Genomic DNA, 25,120 nt, shown 5'->3' on the forward strand with positions numbered 1-25,120 from the left:
AACAACAAAAAGAGTGAGAATGCTCTGTTGTGATCCACACTCAGTTCCCACAATCCTCTCTCTGGGTGTACGTGGCTCTCTCCGTCATGAGATCATTGGGACCGGCCTGAATCACCTCACTGTTGAAAAGAACCACATTCATCAGAACTGATCATCGCATAATATTGTTGCCGTGTACAATGATCTCCTGGTTCTACTCATTTCCCTCAGCATCAGTTCGTGTCAGTCTCTCCAGGCCTCTCTGAAATCCTCCTGCTGATCATTTCTTACAGAACAATAATATTCCATAACATTCATATACCACAACTTACTCAGCCATTCTCCAATGGATGGGCATCCACTCAGTTTCCAGTTTCTGGCCACCACAAACAGGGCTGCCACAAACATTCTGGCACTTCAACATTCACTTTTTTAATCTTTCTTTCTTTCTCTTTTTTTTTTTTAAATTAAAGCTCTTTATTTTTCAAAACATATGCATGGACAATTCTTCAACATTAACCCTCGCAAAACCTCATGTTCCAATTTTCCCTCTCTTCCCCCATTCCCTCCCCTGGATGGCAATTAGTCCAATATATGTTGAACATGGTAGAAATCTATTTTAATCCAATGTATGCATATATATTTATACAATTATCGTGCTGCACAAGAAAAATCAAATAAAACAAAACCAAAAAAAAAAAAAAAAAAAAAGAGGGAGAGAGAGAGAGAAGCAAAATAAAATTCCCCATCCAGTCTTCGCATTGCCATCTCATTCCTCTGCCCCACCTTAGGGTGATCTTGCCCATTGCATCTCCTAAGCTGCCCCCCACCTTCATAGGGGCCTTTTTTTCCAGAGGATGGGTTGCCCCTTCTCCCACCAGGACTGCACCCAAAGTCAGACTATCTCCTCTCCTTCCTTCCCCACTGATCCTTCTTTGTCACCCCTCCTTTTTGGACTATTGCAATGGCTTGGGGTGGGGAGCGTCTGCCTGCCTGGAGGATCCCCCCCAAATCCACATTTCGCTCAGCTGTCAAATTCAGCTGCCTAAAACATAGATGTGGCCTCTATTCCATTAGCTTCAGCGATTCACTTTCATATCGCAAATGTCAAATTTGTCAGCATTGCAAGCCTTGAACAACCGGGATCCTTCCTCCCTTTCCAGTCCTTTCCACTTCATTGCCCCTCTCCCACACCCCAGACATCCGCTCTGTGACCTTGCTGCTCCTTGCCGGTTCATCTTCCAACGTGGGCTATTCAGCAGCTTCTCTGGATTCCTCCATCCCTAGGATACTAGGATACTCTCCACATCTCCCCTCCCAACTTCCTTCAAATCTCAGCTAAAAATCTCCCCTTCTAAAGAAGCCTTTGCTGATCCCCCACTGGTGCCTTCCCTGGCTTGTTTAGCTCCATTTTTATCTTGTCTCTATCTTGTTTGTTGATAGTTGTTTCTATCTTTCCCTCCCCCATTATATTGGGAACTCCTTGAGAACAAAGACTGTCTTTCTTTGCATCTTCAGAACTTGGCACACAGCAGGTGCTTAATAAATGCTTGTTGATTGCCTCAGTGACCTCTATGTCCTCTCATAAACTTTATCTTTGGAACTTGAACTCTTTTCTCTGCTCTCTTCCTCTAATTTTATATTTACTTCTTAGTATCCTGTTTTTTACAATTTTTTAACATGTAAATTACATTTTGACTGCTATTGAAAAGTACAAATAATCCAATTTAAAAAAAGAGCCAATGTTAAGTCTTGCCAATTTGATTTTCTTCTCTCTCTTTATTTCTTCATTCTTTTCTTTCTTTTCTCATTTCTCTCATTTCTTCTCTCATCTTTATTTCTTAAAATGTGTTAATTTCACATGTAATTTCTTTCCTGCGTGCCTCTTGAGAGCAGAGCAGGTTTTTTGTTCATTTTATCTTTCTTCCTTTTTCTTTCTTTCTCTTCCTTCTTTCTTTCTCTTCTTTCTTTCTTCCTTCCTTCCTTCCTTCCTTCCCTCCCTCCTTCCTTCCTCCCTTTTCCCCTCCCTTCTTCCTTCCTTCCTTCCCTCCTTCCCTCCCTCCCTCCTTCCTTCCTTCTTTCCTTCTCTCCCTCCCTCCCTCCATCCTTCCTTCCTTCCTTCCCTCCTTTCTTCCTTCTTCTTCTCTCTCTGTCTGCCTCTCTCCTCCCCTTCCTTCCTCTCTTCCTTTCTCTCTTGGTGGTTTAATGACTTGCCCAGAGTCACACAGCTAGTAAATGTCAAGTGTCTGTCAAGTGTCAAGTCCAAGACCAGTACTCTATCCACAACTCCACTGAGCTTCCCCTTCATTGTATTTCCAATGCCTTATGCAGTACTCTGGTACATGGTAGACACAGTTTCTAATTGTTGATTGATTGATAGAAATAATTTTGTAAAGATAAAATTTTTTTCCTGTCAATAGTCTTTGGGCCATGCTCCCAATGATGGTACTTGTCTACTCACAAGTGCTATTTCTTAAAACTTTTTTATTGTGTTCTATTTGGATTTTTAAAAATTGGACCAATTTTATTTTATTTTTTTAAAATAAAGAATGTGTTTATTTTATTTTTTCAATTACATGTAAAACAATTTTTGAGATTTAGTTTTTGAAATTTTCAAGTTCCAAATTTGGACCAATTTTATTATATAGTTTTTCTTGAAATGGAAATCTCTTTTATAGTCTATTGTGCACATGGCAATGTTTTTTCTTTTCTCATTTTGTGTTTAAGTTTAAACATTTTAAAAATTACCCCCCAAAATCAGACCAATTCTCAGCTCCCCCTGATTTTCCTTTTAACAAATATATTTTAATTGATAACTTTATATCCCCTTCATTTCCCGACATGTTCTCTTCCCCTTCCCCCTCAGAAAGTCATCCTTTGTAACAAAGAATTTTTAAAAAAGGGAAAAATGTCTGAAAAACTAAGCAAGATATTGAAACAGTCTGACAATCTGTGTGTTTGCCAAGGCCGCAGCTTCCCACATCTGAAGAAGCAGGGGAGGGGCCTTCTCCGACCTCTTTGTTCCCTTTCCCTCTCCTATCCAAGCGGTGGCCAACTCTTGTCCTTTCTTTTTTTACATCCCTCCGAATGGCCCCTTCTCTCTTTTCTGACTGATGGAGGGCCTTTTACCTTCACATCTCCCATTTGGGTTATTGCTACATCCTCTGGAGGGTCTGCCTGCCTCGATGCTCTTCCCCAGCCAACCCAACCTCCATTCAGCCGCTAAAGTAGTTTCCTGAACATGTTATGTCTGACCATATCAACCCCTCACCTCCTCAATAAACTCCAGTAGCAAAGACACTCATCTATCTCCTGCCTCATGGCCATCCCCGCCATGTTGGAATACATTTCCTCCTCATCTCCATCTCCTGGCTTCTATGATGGCTTTCAAGTCCTAGCTAAAATCCCCCCTTCTATAAGGTCTTTCCTGATCTCCTTTCCCTCTAGTGGCTTTCCTCTATTAGTTCCAATTTATCCCGTATGTATGTACATATCCCATGTGTAAATAAATAATTATACTATAAATAATTAGACTATGAGGGCTCTGAGGGGAGGGGCTGTCTTTTGCCTTTTACATCCCCAGTCCTTGGCACAGTGTCTGATGTATAAGAGGTGCTTAATAAAAGCTCATTCTCTTCTATTATTTTCCTGGTTCTGTCTTCTTCTTTTTGCATCAGTTCATTTAAATCTTTTCATGCTTCTCCGTATTTATCATAATCCTTGTAACATAGCGTAATCACATTCCATCTCATTCATTCTTGTACTGCAGTCTATTAAACTTTTTTCCCCCCTAAGGCAATTGGGGTTAAGTGACTTGCCCAGGGTCACACAGCTAGGAAGAGTTAAGTGTCTGAGATCTGATTTGAACTCAGGTCCTCCAGTCTTTTAAACTTTTAATAGTATTTTATTTTTTCCAAATACATGCAAAGATAGTTTTCAAAATCACCTTTTCAAACCTTGTGCTCCGATTTTTTTCCCTCCCTCTCTACCCCTTTCCCCAAGACAGCAAGCAATGTGATTTAGCTTAAACAAGTGCAATTCTTTTAATCATATTTCCATATTTGTCATGTTGCACAAGAAAAATCAGATCAAAAAAGAAAAAAATATGAGAAAGAGAAAAAAACACAAGCAAACAACCACAAAAAAGGTGGAGATAGCTTTAATCCACATTTTAGTCTCTACAATTCTGTCATTTTCCATCCCAAGTCTATTGGAATTGCCTTGAATCAGGGACTTGTTGAAAAGTACCAAGTCCATTGCAGTTGATCATCACATTGTTTTGTTACTGTGTTGCACCACAATTTGTTTCACTATTCTCCAACTTATGGGCAGCTATTTTGTTTCCAGTTCTTTGCTACTATAAAAAGTGCTGTTGTAACTGTTGTTTTGTACAGTAGTGGTGGTTTCTTTTTCTTTCTCTTTTTTTGGTCCTTGACCTCATTTAGTTATGTGTCACACAATGGAGCTCTGGGTCAAAGGGGATGAACATTTTCTTTCTTTTTTCTTTTTCTTTTTCTTTCTTTCTTTCTTTCTTTCTTTCTTTCTTTCTTTCTTTCTTTCTTTCTTTCTTTCTTCTTTCTTTCTTTCTTTCTTTCTTTCTTTTTTTTTTTTTTTTTTTTGCTGAGGCAACAGGTTAAGTGACTTGCCCAGGGTCACACAGCTGGAAAGTGCTAAGAGTGTGAGGTCAGGTTTGAACTCAGGTCCTCCTGACTGCAGGGCTGGTGCTCTATCCCCTGAACCATCTAGCTGCCCCAGTGGATGAACACTTTCATCTCCTCTTGGCATAATTCCAATTTACTTTCCAGAATCATCATGTAATTCACAGCTCCTCCAACAATGAATGAGGACATCTATTTTTCTCTAATCCTTCCAACACTGACTATTTCCATCTTTTTATCTCCTGTCCCAATTTGCTGAATGTGAGGAAAAATTTCAAGGCAACAAAAATTTCTTCACTATGTCCAAGACAAGACTGAAATGAATTGATGTAAAGTGAAGTGAGCAGAACCAGGAGATCATTGTACACGGTGAAGACAATATTGTAATGATCAATTGTGAAAGGCTTAGCTATTGTGTTGCAAACAGTCCAAGAGGCTTCCAAAGGACCCATGATGAAAAATGCTGCCTACTTCTATTTTTTTGTTTTGTTTATTTTTCCTGAAGTGATTGGGGTTAAGTGACTTGCCCAGGGTCACACAACTAGTAAGTGTTAAGTATCTGAGGTCAGATTTGAACTCAGATCCTTCTGACTTCAGGGCTGGTGCTCTCTCCACTGAGCCATTTAGCTGCCCCCATTGCCTACTTCTGGAAAGAAAACTGATGAACTCCAAGTGCAGATTGAAGCAGACTTTTTCACTTTCATTATTTTTCTTTTGTAACATGACTAATAAGGAGTATGTTTTATATGATGTCATATGTATAACTGATATCATATTTCTTGCTTCAGTGAGTAGGATAGGAGAGAATTTGGAACTCAATTTTTTTTAATCGTTAAAAATAAATAAATTATATATATATTTGTTTATTCCCCCCCATTTCTTTAGTATTTTATTTTTCCAAATTACATGTAAAAACAATTTTAAAATTTGTTTTTAAAACTTTGAGTTCCAGATTCTTTCCTTTCCTCCCTCTCCATACCTCCTCATTGAGAAGGCAAGCAATTTGATTTGGGTTATTCATGTGTATTCATGCAAAACATTTCCATAATAGTTGTGTTGTTAAAAAAAATAGATTGAAAAAAACCCTCAAGAAAAATAAAGTTTCAATATCCATTTATACATCATTAGTTAGCATTTTCATTGCGAGTCCTTCAAAGTTGTCTTGTGTCATATTGCTCAGAATAGCTAAGTCATTCACAGGATCATCATACAATATGGCGGTTACTTTGTACCTAATACACTTCACTTTGCATCAGCTCATGGAAGTCTTACCAGGTTTTTCTGAGAGAGCATCCTGCTCATCATTTAAATAGTATTCCGTCATAATGTCATACCACAATTTGTTCAGCCATTTCCTAATTGGTGAACAGCCCTTCAGTTTCCAACTTTTTGTCCCAGAAAAGAGCTGCTATAAATGTTTTTTTTTTTTAACATATAGTTTCTTTTCCTTTTTTTTTTTTTAAATCTCTCTTGGAATACAGACCCAATACTGGTATTTCTAGATTAAAGAGGATGCATGATTTTATAGCCTTTTGAGCAAAGTTCCAAATTGCTCTATAGAATGATTAAATCAGTTTGTAATTTCAATAGTGTATTAATGTCTCATTTTCCCTACATCCTCTCTACCATTTCTCATTTTCCTTTCTTTCTTATTATCCAATCTCCTAGATATGAGGTAGTACCTCAAAATTGTTTAAGTTTGCATTTCTCCAATCAATAGTGAGTCGGAGTATTTTTTCCCAATGGCTATAGATAGTTTTAATTACTTTATCTGATCTTTTAGTCATTTATCGATTGGAGAACAGCTCTTATTTTTATAAATTTGACTCAGTTCTCTTTATGTTTGAGAAATGAAGCCTTTATCAGAGAAACTGATTTCCCACAATTACTATTGCCAATGATTTTCCCCCTATTTATTCTTTTTTCTCTCTCCTTTCATCCTGTCCCTCCTGAAAGTGTTGTGCTTCTGACTTAGGGATTTATATTCTACTCAGGGAGGAGAAAGGGAAGATATACCACATTCAAAGATAAGTGAATACAAAGCAATTTTTAGGAGGGAAGAATAATAATTCCTAAGGGAAGTGTATCATTAAAAATTTCACCTAGAAGGAAGTGGATGACTCAGTTGTGCTTTGAAGAAAGTTTGGAATTCTTAGAGAAGATAAGAAAGGAGAGTGAGAAGTGAAGAGTATAATAACATTCTGGTTTTTATCAATCATAAAATCTCAGTGTGGGATTTTGCTATTGTTTATTATTTTTGCCAATTTGGTGAAGGCCAATGGAATCTCAGAGTTAATTTAATGTCATTTCTCTTCCTATCAGAATTTTTGAAAATTGTTTCATGTGATTGTTGGCAGCTTTTGTTTCTTCTTTTGAAAACTGCCTTCTGGTATACTTTGGAGAATGGCTCTTCTTTGTACAAAGTTAAATTATTTCCTTTTAAATTGCATATGCATAAAATAAATAAACTTAAACTACAACAAAAAATAAATTATGCAAGTAAGACTTATTCTGCAAGTGTCTTAAGTAAAGATTTTCCCCATCTCGTTTCTTTACTTTTTATTTTAGATGCATTGTTTTTGTTAGGCAGAATTTTTTTTCTTTTTGTAGAATCAAATGGATCTGTTGTATTATTTATATTTCTTTCTAAATCATAGTTTAAAAACTAATTTGTTTCTTGTACATAGTTGTGAGATATGGAAGGGTGGAGTTAGGGAAAAGTTGGTCTAAGATGAAACAATAATGAATATTGGGACTTGATTCTATGTCTTTCCTCACTGGCCCCTCTTCCAGACTTTCCTGTTTGGTTCCAGGCATCTGGAATCGAGAGCTTAGTTTGATTCCCCAATCACCCTCCAATCAGCTGCCAGATTTCTACCTTTACAACATCCCTTACATCCATAATATTATTTCCACCAATACAGCCACTCCCCTGCTTCAATGTCTCATCACTTCTCACCTGATTTCCTGTGGCTGGCCTGTAGTAAGTGCTTAATAATTCCTGAATACATGAATATATGAGCCAGTTACCTCAATAGGAAAAAACAACAAAAAACTAGATGAAAATGGAATATTAGTTCTAGCTTACTTGTAGAAAACGCTTCCCTCTTTAAAAAACAGAAGAAATTATAGTTATTTGTTGTTCAGTCATTTTTCAGTCATGAAAAAGCAATCGTTACAGAGGAAAAAAAACATTGTATTTGGAGCTTATGGATTTGGGTTCAAATCCCAGCTCAAATCCTTATAAACTTTGGGACAGTATATAAATGAGGGATGAGCTCAGGCTTCTAACCCCTTCTAGTTCTGATTCTGCCTTGAAAGAAACCTGAGATAAGACTAGTGAAATGCAAAAGAGATGATTTTATTAAGTTGAAGTCAGTGAACTTGTTTGAAGGCTTAAAAAAAAACAAAAACTAATACTTCTATAGCTTTTAAAGATTTGCAAAGATCTTTACAAATGTGATCTCATTTTGTCCTTTTAACACTCCTGTGAGATAGAGGCTATAATTATCCCCATTTTATGGACAGAAAGATTGAATGGCTTTTCCAAAATCACACAGCTACTAAGTGTCTGATTTGAATGCAGATCTTCTTTACTTTATCTACATCTATCTATCTATCTATCTATCTATCTATCTATCTATCCATCCATCCCTCTATCTATCCATGCATCCCTCTATCTATTTATCTATCTATCTGTCTGTCTGTTTATATCTATCTGTCTATCTCTGTCTCTATTTATTTGTCTATCTATCTGCTGTCTCTTTGTCTATTTATCTATCTGTCTCTTTGTCTCTCTCTCTATTTATCTTTTTTCTGTTTCTCTGTCTGTCTGATATCTCTTTACCACTATCTGTTTGTCTATCTCTCTGTCTATGTGCACATGCATGTGCACATGTATGTATATATGCATGCATGTATATATACTATATCTCCTAGATGGCTGCATTTCAATGTAACAGGCTTCCTTTGCAATTCTAAAAGCACTTAGAACATTATTTTGAGAGGGGTGCCATGGGCAGTCACCAGATTGTCAAAGGGGGACCATGACACAAAAACTTGGAAGAACTCTTGGAACAGTGGATAATCAATCAATAAGCACTTATTAAGCACTTACTGCAGACCAGGCCTGGCCATACAAAGAAAGGCAAAACTAGGCCCTCATCCCAAGGAGCTCCAGATAGGGGAGATGCTATGTAATAAGGAAGCAGAAGAAAAGGGCTTTGGGAGGCTGGGGAACCAGGCTAGGTCTGGGATAGGTTGGATCTTGAAGGAACCCTGGGATGTCAACAGGGAGAGCGTTCCAGGGCCCAGGGACAGATGGGATGGGAAACAGGTGTAGAGAAGAGCAGGAGGAAATGGGAAAGGAGAGAGGATGGAGCCAATAAGAGCCAGAGTTCCAATCTCGCTGCAGATCCTCATTACATGGGTCACCCTAGGCAAGTCATTCAAAAAACAAAGAAACAAAAAAAGGTGAAAATAACCCCTCTGTGGTTGGGAGCTGGGGCTTGGATTCGCTGGTCTCTGAGGTCCTTTGCAGCTTGTCTATGGTCCATGAAGCTGTGGCCCCTGTGCTGGCTCAGAGGGCAATGGCTCTCCCAGGTGCCATTGCTGGAACCTTCAGAGCTGCGATGGGGACCCAGGTGTCCGGGCAGCCTCTCCCCTGACCCTTCTGCCCAGACTGCTTCGGGCCCACGTTCAAGTGTACTTGCCACATGCCTTTTGGTGGCTCCCAAGTGCCCACGGGTGTTCCTCCACCCCGGGAAGGGCCAGACGGTTTCTAGGTGGGGCCAGGAATGTGGGGCTGCCCTGGGGAGCCCTGCCTGCTCCGGGGGCAGTTGGCGGGGCCCTGGTCTGCTCAGGATCGAGACTGTCAGCTGGCTCTGGGAACTACACCCCCCACCCCGCCCTCTCCTGGTCCCTGCTCCCCAGAAGCTGTCCTCGAGCTAGGACCGGGGCACTGGAGCCCAGAGTGTGGGGTGAGTACTTGGGGCCCTTGGGGATTGGAGGCATTGGCTCTGTCTGCTGAAAGTGGGGACCCTCGGGGAGGGAAAGGGGTACAGAGAAACTCTGGAGAAGACCAAGACCAAGACCAAGGAAAGAAGGCAGGAGAGCCAGCTTCTAGTGCTGGTATAATTTTGCCCTTGGTCTCAATTTCCTCCCCTTCTCCTCCCTCTCTCCCAAATCATAGGATTTTTGAGTTGGGAGTCATTTCTTATTTCTTATTTATTTATTTTAAAAATTAATTTGTTATTTAAAAACATATTTCCACATTAGTCATGTCGTGAAAGAAAAATCAGAATGAAAGAGGAAAACCACAAGAAAGAAAAAAACCAAAGAAACAAAAAAAGGTGAAAATAATATCCTTCAATTGGGCCTTTTCCATCCCCAGTCGATTGGAATTATCTTGGCTAAGAACTAAGTCTGTCATAGGCTGATCATCTCAGTAAGCATTTTATTAAGCTCCTACTATGGGCAGGCACTGTGCTTAGCCCCAGGGATACAAAGAAAGGCAAAAGAGTCCCTACCCTTAAGCTCATAATCCACTGGGGAGACACTATGTAAACATGTACAAATAAGCTTTGTACAGGATGGATAGGGAATGATTTAGACAGGGAAGATACTAGATTTAAGAGAGCTTCCTTGAGGAAAGCTTCCTGGAAGGCGGGAGCTTTTAGCTGGGATTTGAAGGAAGCTTGGAAAACTGGGAGAGGCCGTCAACATTTGTTTAGTGCTCCCCACCCCCCACCATTTTATAGAGAACGTGAGCTCAAAGTCACAGGTAGGAAACGACAGCCACAATTTGACCACAAGATTTTGGAAAGACTCTCTTTCCACTATAGGACACTGCTTCCCTGTGGGTAATCCCATTAATATATTTATACAGGCAGGCCATTTATTCTCTCTGCCTCAGTTTCCTTCTCTGCAGAATGAGGACATCTCTGTGATCACTATCTTACCAGTGTCTTTAGATCCCTTTTTCCCTCTAGGTCTTTTTTCCAGAAAGGGTTGGCTCAGGTGAGCTCTAGATAGTTGATCTCTGATAGGGGGACCCTTCCGTGAGTGCCTTCCATCATCCTACCTAGAGTAAGGCAGTGCGGGGTGTCCGTCCCAGCCTCAGTTGGGAGTGAGGAGCTCCTTCTCAGCTTGGGTGGGAAGCCAGGAGGCTTGGAGTTTGGTGATGACTTGGATGGAATCACTGGCTGTTGGAAATCCCCATCAGAAGAGAGCCACATTTTCTCTTTTCCTCCTCTGATGCTCCAGACCCCATGTCCCTTCCCAAATAAAGCCGATTGGAGGGAGGAGGGAGCCAGAGAGAAGCATCCCTATTTACCTCAACACCTCCCAATTCCAGCTCCAGATTGGGATCTAGTACCGCAAGGGTCTTATTCTTCCTGATCTCAGTCTCCTTCCTGCTCCCACAGTGTCCTATTCATTATAACTCACATTTCTCTCCACCCTAATTAATCACTGTCATAGCCAAGGAATTCATCTACAAGTGTGGGCTTATTGCTCATGAGTCTCTCCATATGCATTTATTAGGCACCAATATGGGTTGTATTCTGGACACATAAAGACTAACTCCCAAGAGAGAGTTTATAGGAGCTTATATTCCAGGATGAAGCAAGTGGTGGAAGACCCCCTAAAAGCCCCATTCCTAGCTCTAGGACTTGCCACTTGGAGGGCAAGTGGGCCAATGTCTCAATAAGAACAAGAAGAGATAAAGGAGAAAAAAAAAAGCAGCAAAAATTGTTAAGAGTTTGAAGCCAGTTGTAATAAAAAGTCACCGAGAAAAGCGTGTGGGAGTGGAAGTCAGAAGCCTCTGTCATTCGGGAGGCTCTGTCTACCTGTGTGATCCACATCAAGTCACTTAAGCCTCAGTTTCCTCCTCTGAAAATGAAGATTTATTCTGATTAGTCACCCCACAAGGGATTATGGGTCTCAAAGCTGATAGGTGTTAAATGTCTGAAGCCCTATTTGAACTCAGATCCTTCTGATACCAGTGCTTTATCTATGACACCACTTAACTGCCTCCTCTAGGCCTCTTATTCTTAGAATCCAGTAATATTCCACTTTTTCCATCGGCCATTCCCCAATCATAGCGTTCTGTAGTTTACAGCATCACTGTGGCCAAAGATGGGGAAGAAATAGCCTTATACTTTAGGGAAAATCAGAAGCATGTTATTTTCCAAAGGTGCTCTCATCTTCCACCTCAATTCTGGCCCCGGTTATTGTCTGTCATCAGTGTCCATCCACAATATATCAAGCAATCAATGAAAGAGCAGTTAGTAAGTGCTTACTGTGTACCAAGTGCTGGGACATAAGAAAGGCTAAAAAAATCCCTTCCTTCAAGGAGCTGATAGTCTAATGGAGAAAGGGATAGGGAGAAGGATTGATTTAGGATGAGTTAAAGGGAACACTTGGACTAGAAAATGAAGGTTGCCATCTTGAATCTTAAAAATGTGCTTAAAAATTGGGGAAGGTAAATAATTTTGCCCAGGGTCACATAGTGGCTAATTGGTATCTGAAACAAGATTAAGCCTGTGTCTTCTTAGCTCCGAGTCTGCTTCTCTATCCACCATGTCATACTGTTGAATAGTGGAGACATCCACAAAATGGAGTAGACACTTATAGAGTAGACGGGAATAGGACTTTAGAGAAGAAAGTTGGAGCTGCTCTGAGAAAGGTCTATTGTAAAGAGTAGTATCTGAGTTAAGGCCGGAAGGAAATCAAGGACTCTGATGGACAGAGGTAAAGAGGAAGAATGTTTCAGTTTTGAGGATCTTCCAAGAGATCTGTTATGGACAATATGTATTCTTCATCCACTTAATTTTCCTCCATTTGGCTAGAGAACACTCCATTTGAATAACACGGGAAGCTGTGTCATATTCAGGGACTTAATAAAGTCAACACAACATGTACAGGGACTGCCTTTGCTCTTTCGGTTCCGTGCTGGGCATCCCTCGTGGGACAGGCCAGATGCTTGGTGAGCTTGTTTCCTTTGTTGTTTTTGAAATCTAGAATGAGAAGTGCAAATTCTCCCATTCTCCATCTCTTGAGAAGCACCTAAAAGTCTTGCCAGATTTTGCTGAAGAATAACGACTTTTCTTCTATTGAATTGCTTTCTTTGTGCCCCAGAGGGTTCTTGAGCTCCGTATCATTTAGTAAAAAAACATGCTCTGTTGTCCAATATCACTTAGGAAACTTCATCCTTTCCTTTCTCATATTGTCATTAATATGTATGCACTTATTCTCATAAAGATTTGATAGAGATAAGAAAACCGGTTTGTGGGTCAGGAATTATTGATCAACTTCATAATTATCTTTTTTTTTTCAGTAATAATACCATACATGTTTTCCCCCTAATCATCTAATAACTTCCGCTTCTTCCTCCCCCCTCCCCTATTGTGGGACTAGATCCCTCAATGCTCTTAAAACTATATTGGCTTTGGCAAGGCTTCTTATTTTTATTTTATTTTTATTCTGAACTTGAACACTCCAAAAAGAGCCTCAATCCTCTCCCCATTAAAAAATGTGAGAAAAAACCCCATATTTATGCACAGTCAAACAAAAGAAATCCACACAGTAGCCTTGTCCTAGTCATGTCTAAACATGTCTATTTTTCTGCATTTCCTTTCCATCCCCTCTCTAGTCTTCTAGAAACACAAATGGTCATTCCATTAAATCAGAGTTCTTGAGTCTTTGAAAAGTATTTTTCTTTACATCGTTGTTGTCCTTGTATACATTGTTCTCTTGGTTCTTCTTAATTCACTTTGCATTAGTTTGTATTCCCCAGGATTCTCTGAAATTGTCTTTTGTTATTTCTTTTGGTGCAATAATATTCTATTCCAATCATAAACCAAATTCGTTCAACTATTCCCCAGTCATCAAAGGGGCAATCTAATTTATCCCCTAAGATTCTAGTTCTTTATTTTGTTTCCCTTCTCCTTTTCCTCTGCACCTCAGGATCAGGATGCTGGGTTTGCTCATGACTCTTCCCTCTCCAACATTAACCTCCCTCTTAATTTTCCCCATCTTTGCTTTTCCCCCTCTTCTGATAATATATTTCTACCAAACTCTTTGTGTGTCTGTGTGTATATGTGTGTGTATGTTCAACTTTCTTTTCTGATTTGTGATGAGTAAGGTTCATCCTTAGATGATCAATCCCTCCACCCTTTCATCATCCGTTATACATCTCATCCACTCCTTTCTTCCTCCTTTCTATACTAATATGTCTCCCCTTTCACATTCTCTTCTCTCTGCCATCAAAACAGAACTAATTTATCCCCAAGTCCTTTGTTTTTTTAAATTTAATTTTCTTATTAATTGTAATGAATATTTCTTATTTCCCTCAATATCCTTTAAAAACATTCAGGTGCCAAAGGGCCACTTGGTTTTTTTTTTTCCTCCCTCCTATTAGACTGTTAGCACTCCGTCATCATATACCTTTTTCTAAATACTCAAGTAAATTATTATTATTACATTTTTTGGAGATTGGTTCTGTCTTGCCCAAGCTAGAAGCACAATAAGGGCAACTCATAAGCCTAATTTTTCTTATTAATTGTAATGAATATTCCTTATTTAAATTTGATAATTTTTTTATTTCCCTCAATATTCTTTGAAAACTTTCAGGTGCCAAAGGACCACTTGTTTTTTTTCCCCCTCCTATTAGAATGTTAGCATTCCATCATCATATATCTTCTAAATACTCAAATAAATTAATTTTTCTTTGAAGACTGGTTCTGTCTTGCCCAAGCTAGAAAGTTGCCATTATTGTGCAACTCATAATTTTTCTTATTAATTGTAATTAATATTTCTTATTTCCCTCAATATCCTTTGAAAACATTCAGGTGCCAAAGGACCACTTGTTTTTTTCCCCCTCCTATTAGAATGTTAGCACTCCATCATCATATACTTTTTTCTAAATACCCAAATAAATAAATTTTTTGGGGGGAGACTGATTCTGTCTTGCCCAAGCTAGAAGCACAAATAAGAGAAACTCATAAACCTGATCTCAAGATTGACTGAGCTGGAAGTTTTAACCTCCTCCAATTCACTCCTCCTTAGTTATCCACTCACTCTAATGGTGCTAGACTTGGTGTGAACACCCAATTGGCTTAGAACTCCAGAGATTCTCCTGCAACTTCTCAGGGATGACAGGCAAGAACCACTACTTCTGGCTGCTTAAATGACTTAATCTTTCTGGCTTTCTCTGGTCGCTTGTGTTTGCCTATTTGGCTTTGACTTTTTTGTCAGAACTGCTCGAAAGTTCTTTATTTCTTTCAAAATCCATTTTCCTCCTGTAGGATTAGGCTAAACTTTGCATATTGTCGGGTGTAAGCCTAAATCTTTTGCTTTGGGGTATACTGCATCCCAAATCTCTTATTCATAGACATGCAGGATCCCGACTGTTCCTGAGTGTTTGTTCTACTTTTTTCTGTGCCATGGGAGCTTTGGATTTTGGCCATAGCGTTCCTAGGACTTTTCCTTTGGGGACGTTATTGTCGGATTGTTTTCTATATTTATTTCCCGCTCTGGTCTTGCTATAGTGATGCCCGAAGATGTGGAACTACCTGAGCCTCTTGCTTCTGATGGGACCACTACAGGCGTCCTCTGAGAAGCTTTCCTCTCTTTTCCACTGCCCCCAAATCTGCATCTGTGATAAAAGCAAGAGATCCGTCTTGTGCCAGAACCAGAACCTCACCAGAGTGCCAGCCTCCATCCCTGAGGTAAGTTGGAACACCTGAAGTCAAGGTGGTGAGAGCTACGCTGGTGATCAGAGCTCTATGTCAGGGCATCAGGGCTTGGGAAGGGGCAGAGATGCTGGTACACTGGCCGCCACCCCCAAAGCTTGGGCATGGGGAGTCACTGTAAACCTTCCTCATCTACCTAAGCAGTGAGTTCAGGTGCTCACAAAAGGCCTCCTCCTCCATGAGGGCCTCCTTATTCCCCCAGTTTTTATCACCTCCCTTGAAATTTCTTTGTATTGTTGGTGCTTTTCTATGTATACACTGAGCCCCCCGCTTGTGGAACATAAACCCCTTGTAGGGAAGGACACTGAGAAGTCTGCTGGCAGGTCTCTGACCTCCCTCTTATTACTTCTCTAGTAGGAAATGTTTATTAAATAAGCAAATGAACAAATGAAGAAATAACCAAACATATATAGACTCTGGCAACCATTCTCTGTTTCTTTTTAAATCTTTCTTTCTTTTGATTTTATAATTTATTTTTTTCCCACAACTTCTCTCTTAATGGTACTCATCTAGGGAAGGCCATTTATAAACTCCTAATGTTGAACCTGGAGTCAGGAGATTTGGATTTAAAACCTATTGAACTCATAAATAATTATGAGGAAAGCATTTCACTTCCCTGTGATTCAGTTTCTTTATATGTAAATCTGGGAAAACACTACACTTTCTAGAGAAGAAATGTAATATAGTGACAAGAAAGCCAGCCTTGGACACAAAAAGACCTAAATTCATATCCAGGTCTAGACACTAACTATATGACTCTGGATAGGTCAGTGAACCTCTGTTTGCCTCAGTTTGCTCCTCTGTAAAATGGAAATAATAATAGCAGCTGCTCCCCAATGTTGTTATAAGGATTAATAATTGTAAGCATGTATGAGTCAGACACGTATTAGTATTAGCTATTATTATCATTATCATTATTGTTATTATGTAATTATTACATAACCTTCCAATATGAGACTATAATTTATAGACAATTTAGTAGAGGGAAGTCCCACGCCAAAAGTTCTCTTTCCCAATCAAATCATGAGTCTGAATTAAAAAAACAAATCACTTCTTGTTTCACAGGACTTTTGTCCAAAGAAGTGGGAGTTCTTATTACTGTTATTACTTATTACTATGAAAGAGAAGATACCCACAAACATTGTCTAGGATGGGGATATGGGTTAAGATATGCATTGATTAATGAAACGTATCTAGGTCTGATATAACTTTGGGGCCTTTCACAGGAAGAGTAAAATTCATGCAATTTCTACCATGGTTCACATTATAGAACTAGAGTTCCATGCTATTTGAATGATAATTCAAAACTAGGAACTCCAAATCAAAACAGCAAAGCTTTTAAACGGGAAAGAGTAGCAAAATAAATTACAAAAGGAAATTCCTTTATACACGAAGGTGCTCCATCTCTCTGAGTCTCAGGCTAGACAACTCATGCTTCTAGGGTTACACCTTTCTCAATTCTTAGCCCTGTTACCTCCTACTCCTCCACCCCACCCTTATAGCTCACAAACTTTTTGCTGCTGAATCTGCTCCTAATTGTTTCTCCTCAGAGATTATGGATTTAACGTTTCCTGCTGAACTTATCTGTCTATATAGTGTGTCTTCTGGGGCTGGGGCCACTTTTTCCTCAAAGGGAGTATTACTGTTCTTTTGTGAATCTGCTCAGTTAATATAACTGGAACAGGGGCAGCTAGGTGGTGCAGTGGCTAGAGCACCAGCCCTGAAGTCAGGAGGACCGGAGTTCAAATCTGGCCTCAGAGACTTGACACTTCCTAGCTGTGTGACCCTGGGTAAGTCATTTAACCCTGATTGCCTCAGTCCTCCCCTTCCCCCATCTATCTATCTATCTATCTATCTATCTATCTATCTATCTATCTATCCTTCCTTCCCTTATCCTGTTCTCTATTTGCTGAGAAGCACAGGCATTGGAGTCACACTTTTTTCTCCATTTAATTGAAGTTTTAGTTCCAGCTTATCTTCCTTCTCTTCTGCTCTATTCCTGAGAAGCGCAGGCATTGGGAGTCCACTTTTTCTCCATTTAAGTTTCAGTTCCAGCTTATCTTCCTTCCCTTCTCCTTCTCTATTCCCCTGAGAAGCCCAGAAATAGAAGACCTGTTACAAATATGAAGTCAGATTCCTGTTTCTCTTAAGGAAGCATGGAAGTCTCACACAAGGCCTGCTTCTCTTCTCACAGATGACTCGGAAACTTGATCTCCAAGGTAACGGTTTAAAGGTGATTCCTCCCCGGGTCTTCCAGCCCTTCCCCAACCTGACCCATCTGGACTTGCAGAACTGTCAGCTGAAGGAGCTGCAGAGAGGGAGCTTCAGAGGCCTGCTGTTCCTGTCCTACCTCAACCTGGCCTCCAACAACATCTCTGTCCTGCGCAGAGGGGCCCTGGATGGGCCGCTCCTCCTGAGGCACTTGGTGCTGGAGCACAACCAACTGAAAGAGATCCAGCCGGGGACCTTCAGGGCGCTGCCCTACCTCAACCTGCTCAACCTGGCTCACAACTCCTTGGACTCGGTGCCCGACTTGGCCTTTCAGGGGCTGGTCAGCGCCTGGTGGCTCCGGCTCTCCCACAATGCCCTCGACAGCCTGGCGCCGGAGTCCCTGGCGGGCCTGCATCGCCTCCGCCGGCTCAGCCTGGACCACAACGAGCTGCGGGTCCTTCCCTGGGACGCCCTGGCGCACTTGCGCGGCCTGGCCCACCTGGATCTGGGCCACAACCCCCTCGGCCGCCTGGGAAGGGAAGAAGGGCTGGCGCTGCCGGAGCTGCGCTACCTGGCCCTCGACGGGGCTTCTCTCCAGACCGTGGACGCGGAAGCTTTCTCCCGCTGCCCGCGGCTCTACACCGTGGACCTCCGGGACAACCAGCTGAGGACGCTGCCGTCGTTGCGGGGTCTGGGCCGGCTCCATAAGCTCAATCTGAGCGGGAACCCGCTGCGCTGCGATTGCGCCGCCCGCCCCCTGCGCGACTGGGCCGTCCGGAACTGGGTCATGATGGACGCTCGCTGCAAGGAGCCCGCGCTCCTGAGAGGAGAAGCTCTGGGGTCCCTGGGGGAGCGGGACTTGCTCTGTCGGAGACCCGGCGGTGGGCGAGAGCAGCAGGAGCCCGGGGGAGCGCCTGAGGATGCCGAGCCTTGCCCCCTGCCTTGCACCTGCTCTTCCCTTTCCAACCACAGCAGCTGTGAGAACAGGAACTTAAAGTTCATCCCCTCCGGCTTCCCCAGTGGCACTCGGCTCCTGGATCTGAACTGGAACAAGTTCACCTCCGTGCCTCGACGCTCCTTCCGGGGGCTGGGCCGCCTGGTGTCCCTGCACCTGCAGCACGGCCGGATCACCCAGCTGGCACCGGGGGCCTTGGGCGGCTTGGGCCAACTGGCCTACCTCTACCTCTCCGACAACGAACTCTCGGAGCTCAGTGCCGCCGCCCTGCAGGGCGTCCCCGGGCTGCGTTTCTTGTACTTGGACCGCAACCGCTTCACACACGTGCCCAGGGACGTGCTGTGGGCTCTGCCCATGCTGGTGAGCCTTCACCTGGAGTACAACGCTCTCCAGCATCTGGCCCTCAGAGATCTGGCCGGCGGACCCAACCTTCGCTGGCTCCATCTGACCGGGAACAACGTCTCTCGGGTCTCCTCCGGGCCAGTTCAGAACCTAGAGGGACTTTACATGGCTGGCAATCAGTTGCAGGCCGTGCCAACCGGAGCTTTAGAGGGGCTGCCTGCCCTCAGGGAGCTGGAGCTGTCCGGCAATCCCCTGGGGGTCCTGGGAGAGAGGGCCTTCCTTCCTGTGGCTAAATCCTTACAGCATCTCTATCTCAATAATACGGGGCTCCGGCAGGTGAGGAAGGGGCAGAGGAAGCCAGTGGAGGGGAAGGGGGGGCAAAGGGAAAAGAATAAGAGATTCCCCAGTGGTCAGCAGAAGGAAGCAGGCAATTTAGAGACAGAGAGGGAAAGAATGAATGAAAGAGCATTTATTAAGCACTTAAGGTGCTAGGAGGAGCATTTATTAAGTGCCAATGGGTGCCAGGTACCAGTTGGGTTCTAACTAGGGAGATGACACATCTTGGGGAAGGGAGTCCCAGGGAGGGACTCTTTGGACCTGGGATGACAAGGGAGCCATAGGGGAGCAGAGTCACTGACTCCTCATAGAAGCAATGACCAGACGGTTTAATCATGGTTCTAGAACTAGAGGGATGAGGGCAGGAGTATGAGAGCCTGGGCCTAGGTACCTGGGGACTGCAGCACGTCTAGTGTCTGTTCGAGATAGTCAGGGGCAGGGTTTGGAGGAAACATCCCCAATCTGAAGAGCGGGGTCCCGGGGGGGGAGGGGATGGAAATCTGGGAGACAGAGGCAGCCGAGCTCCAGGGCGAGGTCTCTGGTCCAAAGGAGGGAAAAGCGGCCATCACAGAGTAGTGGGAGGGAGTATTAGGAAGGAATTAGCATCCTGAACCTCAGTCTACTTCCAGTTCTTTCATGAATTAAGTTTTGTTGCCTGTTAAAAAACTGAAGTCAGGGGCGACTAGATGGCACAGTGGACAGAGTCAGGAGGACCTGAGTTCAAATCCAAACTCAGACACAATCTCTATGATTCTGGGCAAGTCATTCAACCCTAATTATCTCCCAAAACAAAACCAAAAAAGGGAACTTGTACTAGATAGTCTCTTAGCCCCCCCCCCCCCACTTCAGTATTCTCTATTCTAAGCCCTTCCTGGAACTTTGATTATTAAAGCTTTAATAATAAATATTCTTTAATATTTTTATTTAATTTATTTTGGAAAAATAATTAATATTTAGTAATTAAAGAATTAATAATTCTTTAATAATCGATATTCTAAGTCCCAACTTGGACATTCCCCATTCTAAATATGAGATATCAGACACTCCTGAGCCCCAAGGGAAAGAAAGGGGCAGCTGTTCATTTTGCCACTTGAGGCTGTAGACTCTTCCCACTTTCACCCCAATCCTTGCCATCCTTGGCACCTTTCTCTCTAGATTTCTCCTGGAGCATTTGCTGGCCTGGAGCCTGGGCTCAGGAGCCTGTACCTGGAGAAGAATCAGCTGCAGACACTGCCAGCCATGGATGGCTTTAGCCAACTGGAGGTCATCAGTCTCGGGGAGAATCCTTTACACTGTGATTGCCAATTGTTCCCATTCCACAGGTGAGTGTGCCTCCCCAGCCCCTCTGCATGGCAGTGGGGAAAGGACCTCCCCCCGATCCATCCTTCTGGGCTCTTGCTTCCATTCTAAGGAAGACGATCTCCCTGGGAGGGCCCCGGCCTGCCCCCCTCCACTTGCCTGTGGGGACCACATTATCTGCCACTGCTTTGCCCTAACTTGGGCAGCTTGGAGGAAGACAAAAGGTGACTGAGAACCTCTGTGCCCAAGTCGGTGCCCCAGTGTCTCTTCCGGTGTATCCCCAAGGGTGATCTCTCCCAGTTGGAGCTTTGGACTTCAGTCGGGGGTCCCTACAGCCACCTTTCCCCCATTCCTCATCGCATTACTCAGACCTCAAGATCCCTTTCTCTTTCTCAAGAGAACAAGCCCAGATCCATTGTCATCTATTTTTCAAGCCCTTCTATCCTCCCCTCTCTTCTCAGGTGGCTAGCTGGCCAGAACCTGCCTGGGGAGGCCACCTGCGAGTCCCCACCCAGTGCCCAGGGCCAGAAGGTGAAGGAGGCCGCTGCCATCTTTGAGACATGTGAGGAGGGAAAGGATCCACAGAACCCATCAACCTCCCAGCCCTGACATTCCCTGTTCTAAGCTCCCTTCCAGCCCTGAAATCCCTTGTTCTAAGCTCCCTCCCAGCCCTGACATCTCCTGTTCTAAGCTCCCTCCCAGCTCTGTTAGCGTGAAGCTAACAAAACTCATGGGCAAAGGAGTCCGCTCCAGTCTAGTGGGAAGCCCTAAGGTCTCTGGAAGTGGCAGGTAGCGGTCATTTATCCTTGGGAATCAAAGCTGGGGAATGGGAGAGGAGAGAGAATGGGAGGAAAAGCCGTGATCTTCATTTGTTTAGGAGGGGATGGTTCTTGTCCTTTGACCTTTGGTAAATAAAGCCTGTGTCCCTGTATTGGGCTGTGTGTGAGGTGCACTAGGAATTCATGTTGCCTCCTAATGGTTAAGCGAGTGTCCAGGGTCACACAGCTATTAAGTATCTGAGGAAGAATTAAAATGCAGACTCTATTCACTACATCACCCTGAAAGTTCTGAAATCTCACCTTCTGCAGTGGCTGCAGACACTTCTGTTAAGGTCTCAATTTCTCTACTCACTTCCTTTCTTTTCCTTTCTTTTCTTTTCTTTTTTCTTTTCTATCTTCTCTTTCTTTCTTTCTTTCTTTTTTTTTTTAAAGCTTTTTATTTTCAAAACAGATGCATGGATGATTTTTCCACATTGACCCTTGCATAGCCTTGTGTTCCAAATTTTCCCCTCCTTCCCCCACCCCCTCTCCTAGATGGCAGGTAATCCGATACATGTTAAATATGTTAAAATATATGTTAGATCCAATATGTGTAAACACATTTCTACAATTCTCTTGCTGCACAAGAAAAATCAGATCAAAAAGGAAAGAAAACGAGTAAGAAAACAAAATGCAAGCGAACAAGAAGAAAAAGAGTGAGAATGCTCTGTTGTGATCCACACTCAGTTCCCACAGTTCTCTCTCTGGCCCATCCGCTTCTTTGCAAACATCTACTCTTCCAGGAAGAGGAATGAGAGTGGTACCCCCAAAGCAGGCTTGGGCACAAAGTGTGGGTGGTAGAGAGGAGGCGCTATCTCCCCAACCATCCCATTCATCACCCTGGGTGGCTGCCCTGCCTTTCTCTCCCATGTCTCCTGTTCCTTGGAGAGAAGTCTTCAAAGCTTCTCCCAAATCCCAGACTCAGGGCAAAAAAAAGCCAGAAGGTTGAGAGCAGGCTACAAAGAGACGAGACTTCCAGGGGAATTTGGGGAACGGCTGACCTCATTAACAAAATTGCTCTGTTTGTTTCCATTTCTGAATTTTCTAGTTCACGTAAATGTATGTTAGAGAGAAAAATATGACTGCTTGATAACAAAGACCAGATTTTACCCACAAGTCTATCATCAGCCACTGGCTACTTTTAGCTCCAGGTTTGTCTTCTCCATTGGCCCACCTGCAGATAAGCGGATCGGTGAAGAGTGTGTTGGACTTGGAACTAGGAACCCAGACCTGAATTCAAATCTTACCTCAGATACTTACTTAACTGGGTGAGCTTGAGCCAAGTTACAACTTCTCTCTGCCTCAGTTTCCTCATTTGTAATAATAATAGCTAACATCTACATCACCTTTACTACCTACTGGGTGCTGTGATAAACACTTGATGATTGTCACATTTATACTATAAAATAAGGAGATTCAACTCAACAGTTTTTAAGTTCCCCTCTATAACCCCATAGTAAATGCCAGCTCCTATTAGATTATTATGAAAAAAATTATGGAAAAATAAATCAAATTAATATCTATTCCCTGAATATTTGCTATCTGCAAGGTTGTGGGGGCTACAAAGAAATGGACAATTAGACAATGGACAAGGAAATTATACAAAGGTATAATTCTTGTCTTCAAAGAAGTTTACAATCTTTTAAAATGTTTTTGATCATCTTTTCTTTAAAAAAAAAACAATTTTCAATCTCTCTCTCTCTCTTTCTCTCTCTGTCTCTTTCTGTCTCTGTCTCTCTCTTTTTCTATCTCTCTCTGTCTCTCTGTCTCTCTCTTTCTTTCTCTCTGTCTCTATCTCTCTCTGTCTCTCTGTCTCTCTTTCTCTGTCTGTCTGTCTCTCTCTTTCCTGAGGCACTTGGGGTTAAGTGACTTGCCCAGGGTCACACAACTAGGAAGTGTTAAGTGTCTGAGGTCAGCTGTTCCCCAAATGAGGGACATTCCCATAATTCCCAATTCTAAGCCCCCACAAAAAGAGCTGCTGTAAATGTTTTCGTCCCGTCGCTCTTTCCCCACTTTTAGTGATCTCTTTAGGATACAGACCCGGGATTGGTATTGCTGGATCAAAGGGTACACAAAGTTTGTTTCAGCATCTCTTGGGCAGAGCAGAGATGATTTTGAGCAGGCCCTTCTGCTGCCGCCTTGTCCCCAAGGAGCAGGGGCTTCGCCCCTGACAAAGGGCACTCTCTGTGTTTAGGACAGCCGAGCCAGTGGAGATATATCCTTAAGCAAGAACCTCTGGGGGAGGGGAAGGGAGCCACTTCAGAGGATGGGTCACTTGCAACTTGGAGGTCACTCTTTGAGAGGTGCTATATTTTCTCTCTGAGCCTTACAAGGAAAGAAAGAACTATTCATTAGAATAACCGTCTCAGAGGATGGTGTCGGGGAGTCCCTGAGGGTCCTGAAAGCGAGGGGTCTAAGAGATCAAAACTCTTTTCATAATAATATATAATAATAATAATTTCTAGCATGGTAAATATCGACAGATCCTACATATGGCAACAGAAGCTCTTTAGGGTCCTCAACACAAGCATGTAAAGGAGCCCAGAGATCAAAAAGTTAGAGGACCGGGGGCAGCTGGGTGGCTCAGTGGATAGAGCACCAGTCCTGAAGTCAGGAGGACCTGAGTTCAAATTCGACTTCAGACACGTAATACTTCCTGGATGTGTGACCTTGGGCAAGTCAATTTACCCCAATTGCCTCAGAGGGGCGGGGGGAAAGTTGGAGGACCTTTGTTAAAAGGCTGGTTTATAGGAGCTGTGATGGGCCGCCATTGGTATTGTTACTGAGGAGTGCTCTCAATAATTCTAGCAGGGAGAGGGGCCATGTTTAGTCTCCCGAGATCATTTCCTCACCAACTCAGTCCTCCTCTTGCTCAAACCTGTTTCATGTTAAAGCTTGGAAGCAACGAGCCCAAAGAGACTGGGTGTGAGCTTGAGATTGGGCAAGCCGGCTGTGCTTGGGTGGCTCTAGTTCAGGCACCTGGGTGGAGTCTGTCACCACCTTTACAGGTGAATCATGGGAGGTCAGGGCCAGGTGGGATCGGAGAACTCAGCTGAACTGCCTGCTCATTTTACAGATGGGGAAACTGAGGCCCTCACATGGAGAGGCAGCATGTCTAGCAGTCAGGATGGCGGATTTGGAATCTTGTCTTTGCCTTTTAACCCCTGTATAAGTGCCAGAGCCTTCCATTTTCTAAACTTTAGTTTCTTCTCTATAACAAGATGGTTGCACTAGTCCAGGGCTTCTTAAACTTTTCCCACTCGTGACCTCTTTATGCTGAGAAATTTTTACGCAACTCTGGGTATATAGAAATATAAAGTAGGCGGGCAAATCGAACATTTACAGATAATAAACCATAATTCTGTAGCCTCCACATTCAGGAACATGACCCCATATAGGATTTTGAATCAATTTAAGAAGCTTTGGACTAGAGCCCTGACATCACCTGTTCTAAGCCCCCTCCCAGCCCTGACATCCCCTGTTCTAGGCCCCCTCCATCTCTGACCTCCCCTGTTCTAAGCTCCCTCCCAACCCTGACATCCCCTGTTCTAGGCCCCTCCCAGCTCTGACATCCCCTGTTCTAAGCTCCCTCCCAGCCCTGACCTCCCCTGTTCTCAGCTCCCTCCCAGCTCTGACATCCCCTGTTCTCAGCTCCCTCCCAGCTCTGACATCCCCTGTTCTCAGCTCCCTCCCAGCTCTGACATCCCCTGTTCTAAGCCCCATCCCTCCCAGCACTCCCTGTTCTGAGGCCCCTCAGCTATTTCTTCT

General features: G+C 43.0%; 1 protein-coding gene across 1 annotated transcript; it reads left to right on the plus strand.

Moving 5' to 3' along the window:
- Nucleotides 1–15,199: 15,199 nt before the first annotated feature.
- CHADL (chondroadherin like) lies at nt 15,200–21,465 on the plus strand. Its single transcript, XM_052001407.1, has 4 exons — nt 15,200–15,367; nt 17,586–19,235; nt 20,391–20,557; nt 20,996–21,465. Exons 1-4 carry the CDS (start codon nt 15,200–15,202, stop codon nt 21,141–21,143), a joined length of 2,133 nt encoding a protein of 710 aa, XP_051857367.1. The 3' UTR covers nt 21,144–21,465.
- Nucleotides 21,466–25,120: the final 3,655 nt, after the last annotated feature.

The sequence above is a fragment of the Antechinus flavipes genome, chromosome 5 (genome assembly GCF_016432865.1).
Source record: "Antechinus flavipes isolate AdamAnt ecotype Samford, QLD, Australia chromosome 5, AdamAnt_v2, whole genome shotgun sequence".
Taxonomy (NCBI): domain Eukaryota; kingdom Metazoa; phylum Chordata; class Mammalia; order Dasyuromorphia; family Dasyuridae; genus Antechinus; species Antechinus flavipes.

Excerpts from the sequence above, each read along its gene's own strand:
- CHADL (XM_052001407.1), top strand. The coding sequence starts at position 15,200 with ATGTGGAACTACCTGAGCCTCTTGCTTCTGATGGGACCACTACAGGCG. Across the intron at positions 19,236-20,390 it reads ATAATACGGGGCTCCGGCAG|ATTTCTCCTGGAGCATTTGC; the intron begins GTGAGGAAGGGG and ends CTTTCTCTCTAG. Across the intron at positions 20,558-20,995 it reads CAATTGTTCCCATTCCACAG|GTGGCTAGCTGGCCAGAACC; the intron begins GTGAGTGTGCCT and ends CTCTCTTCTCAG.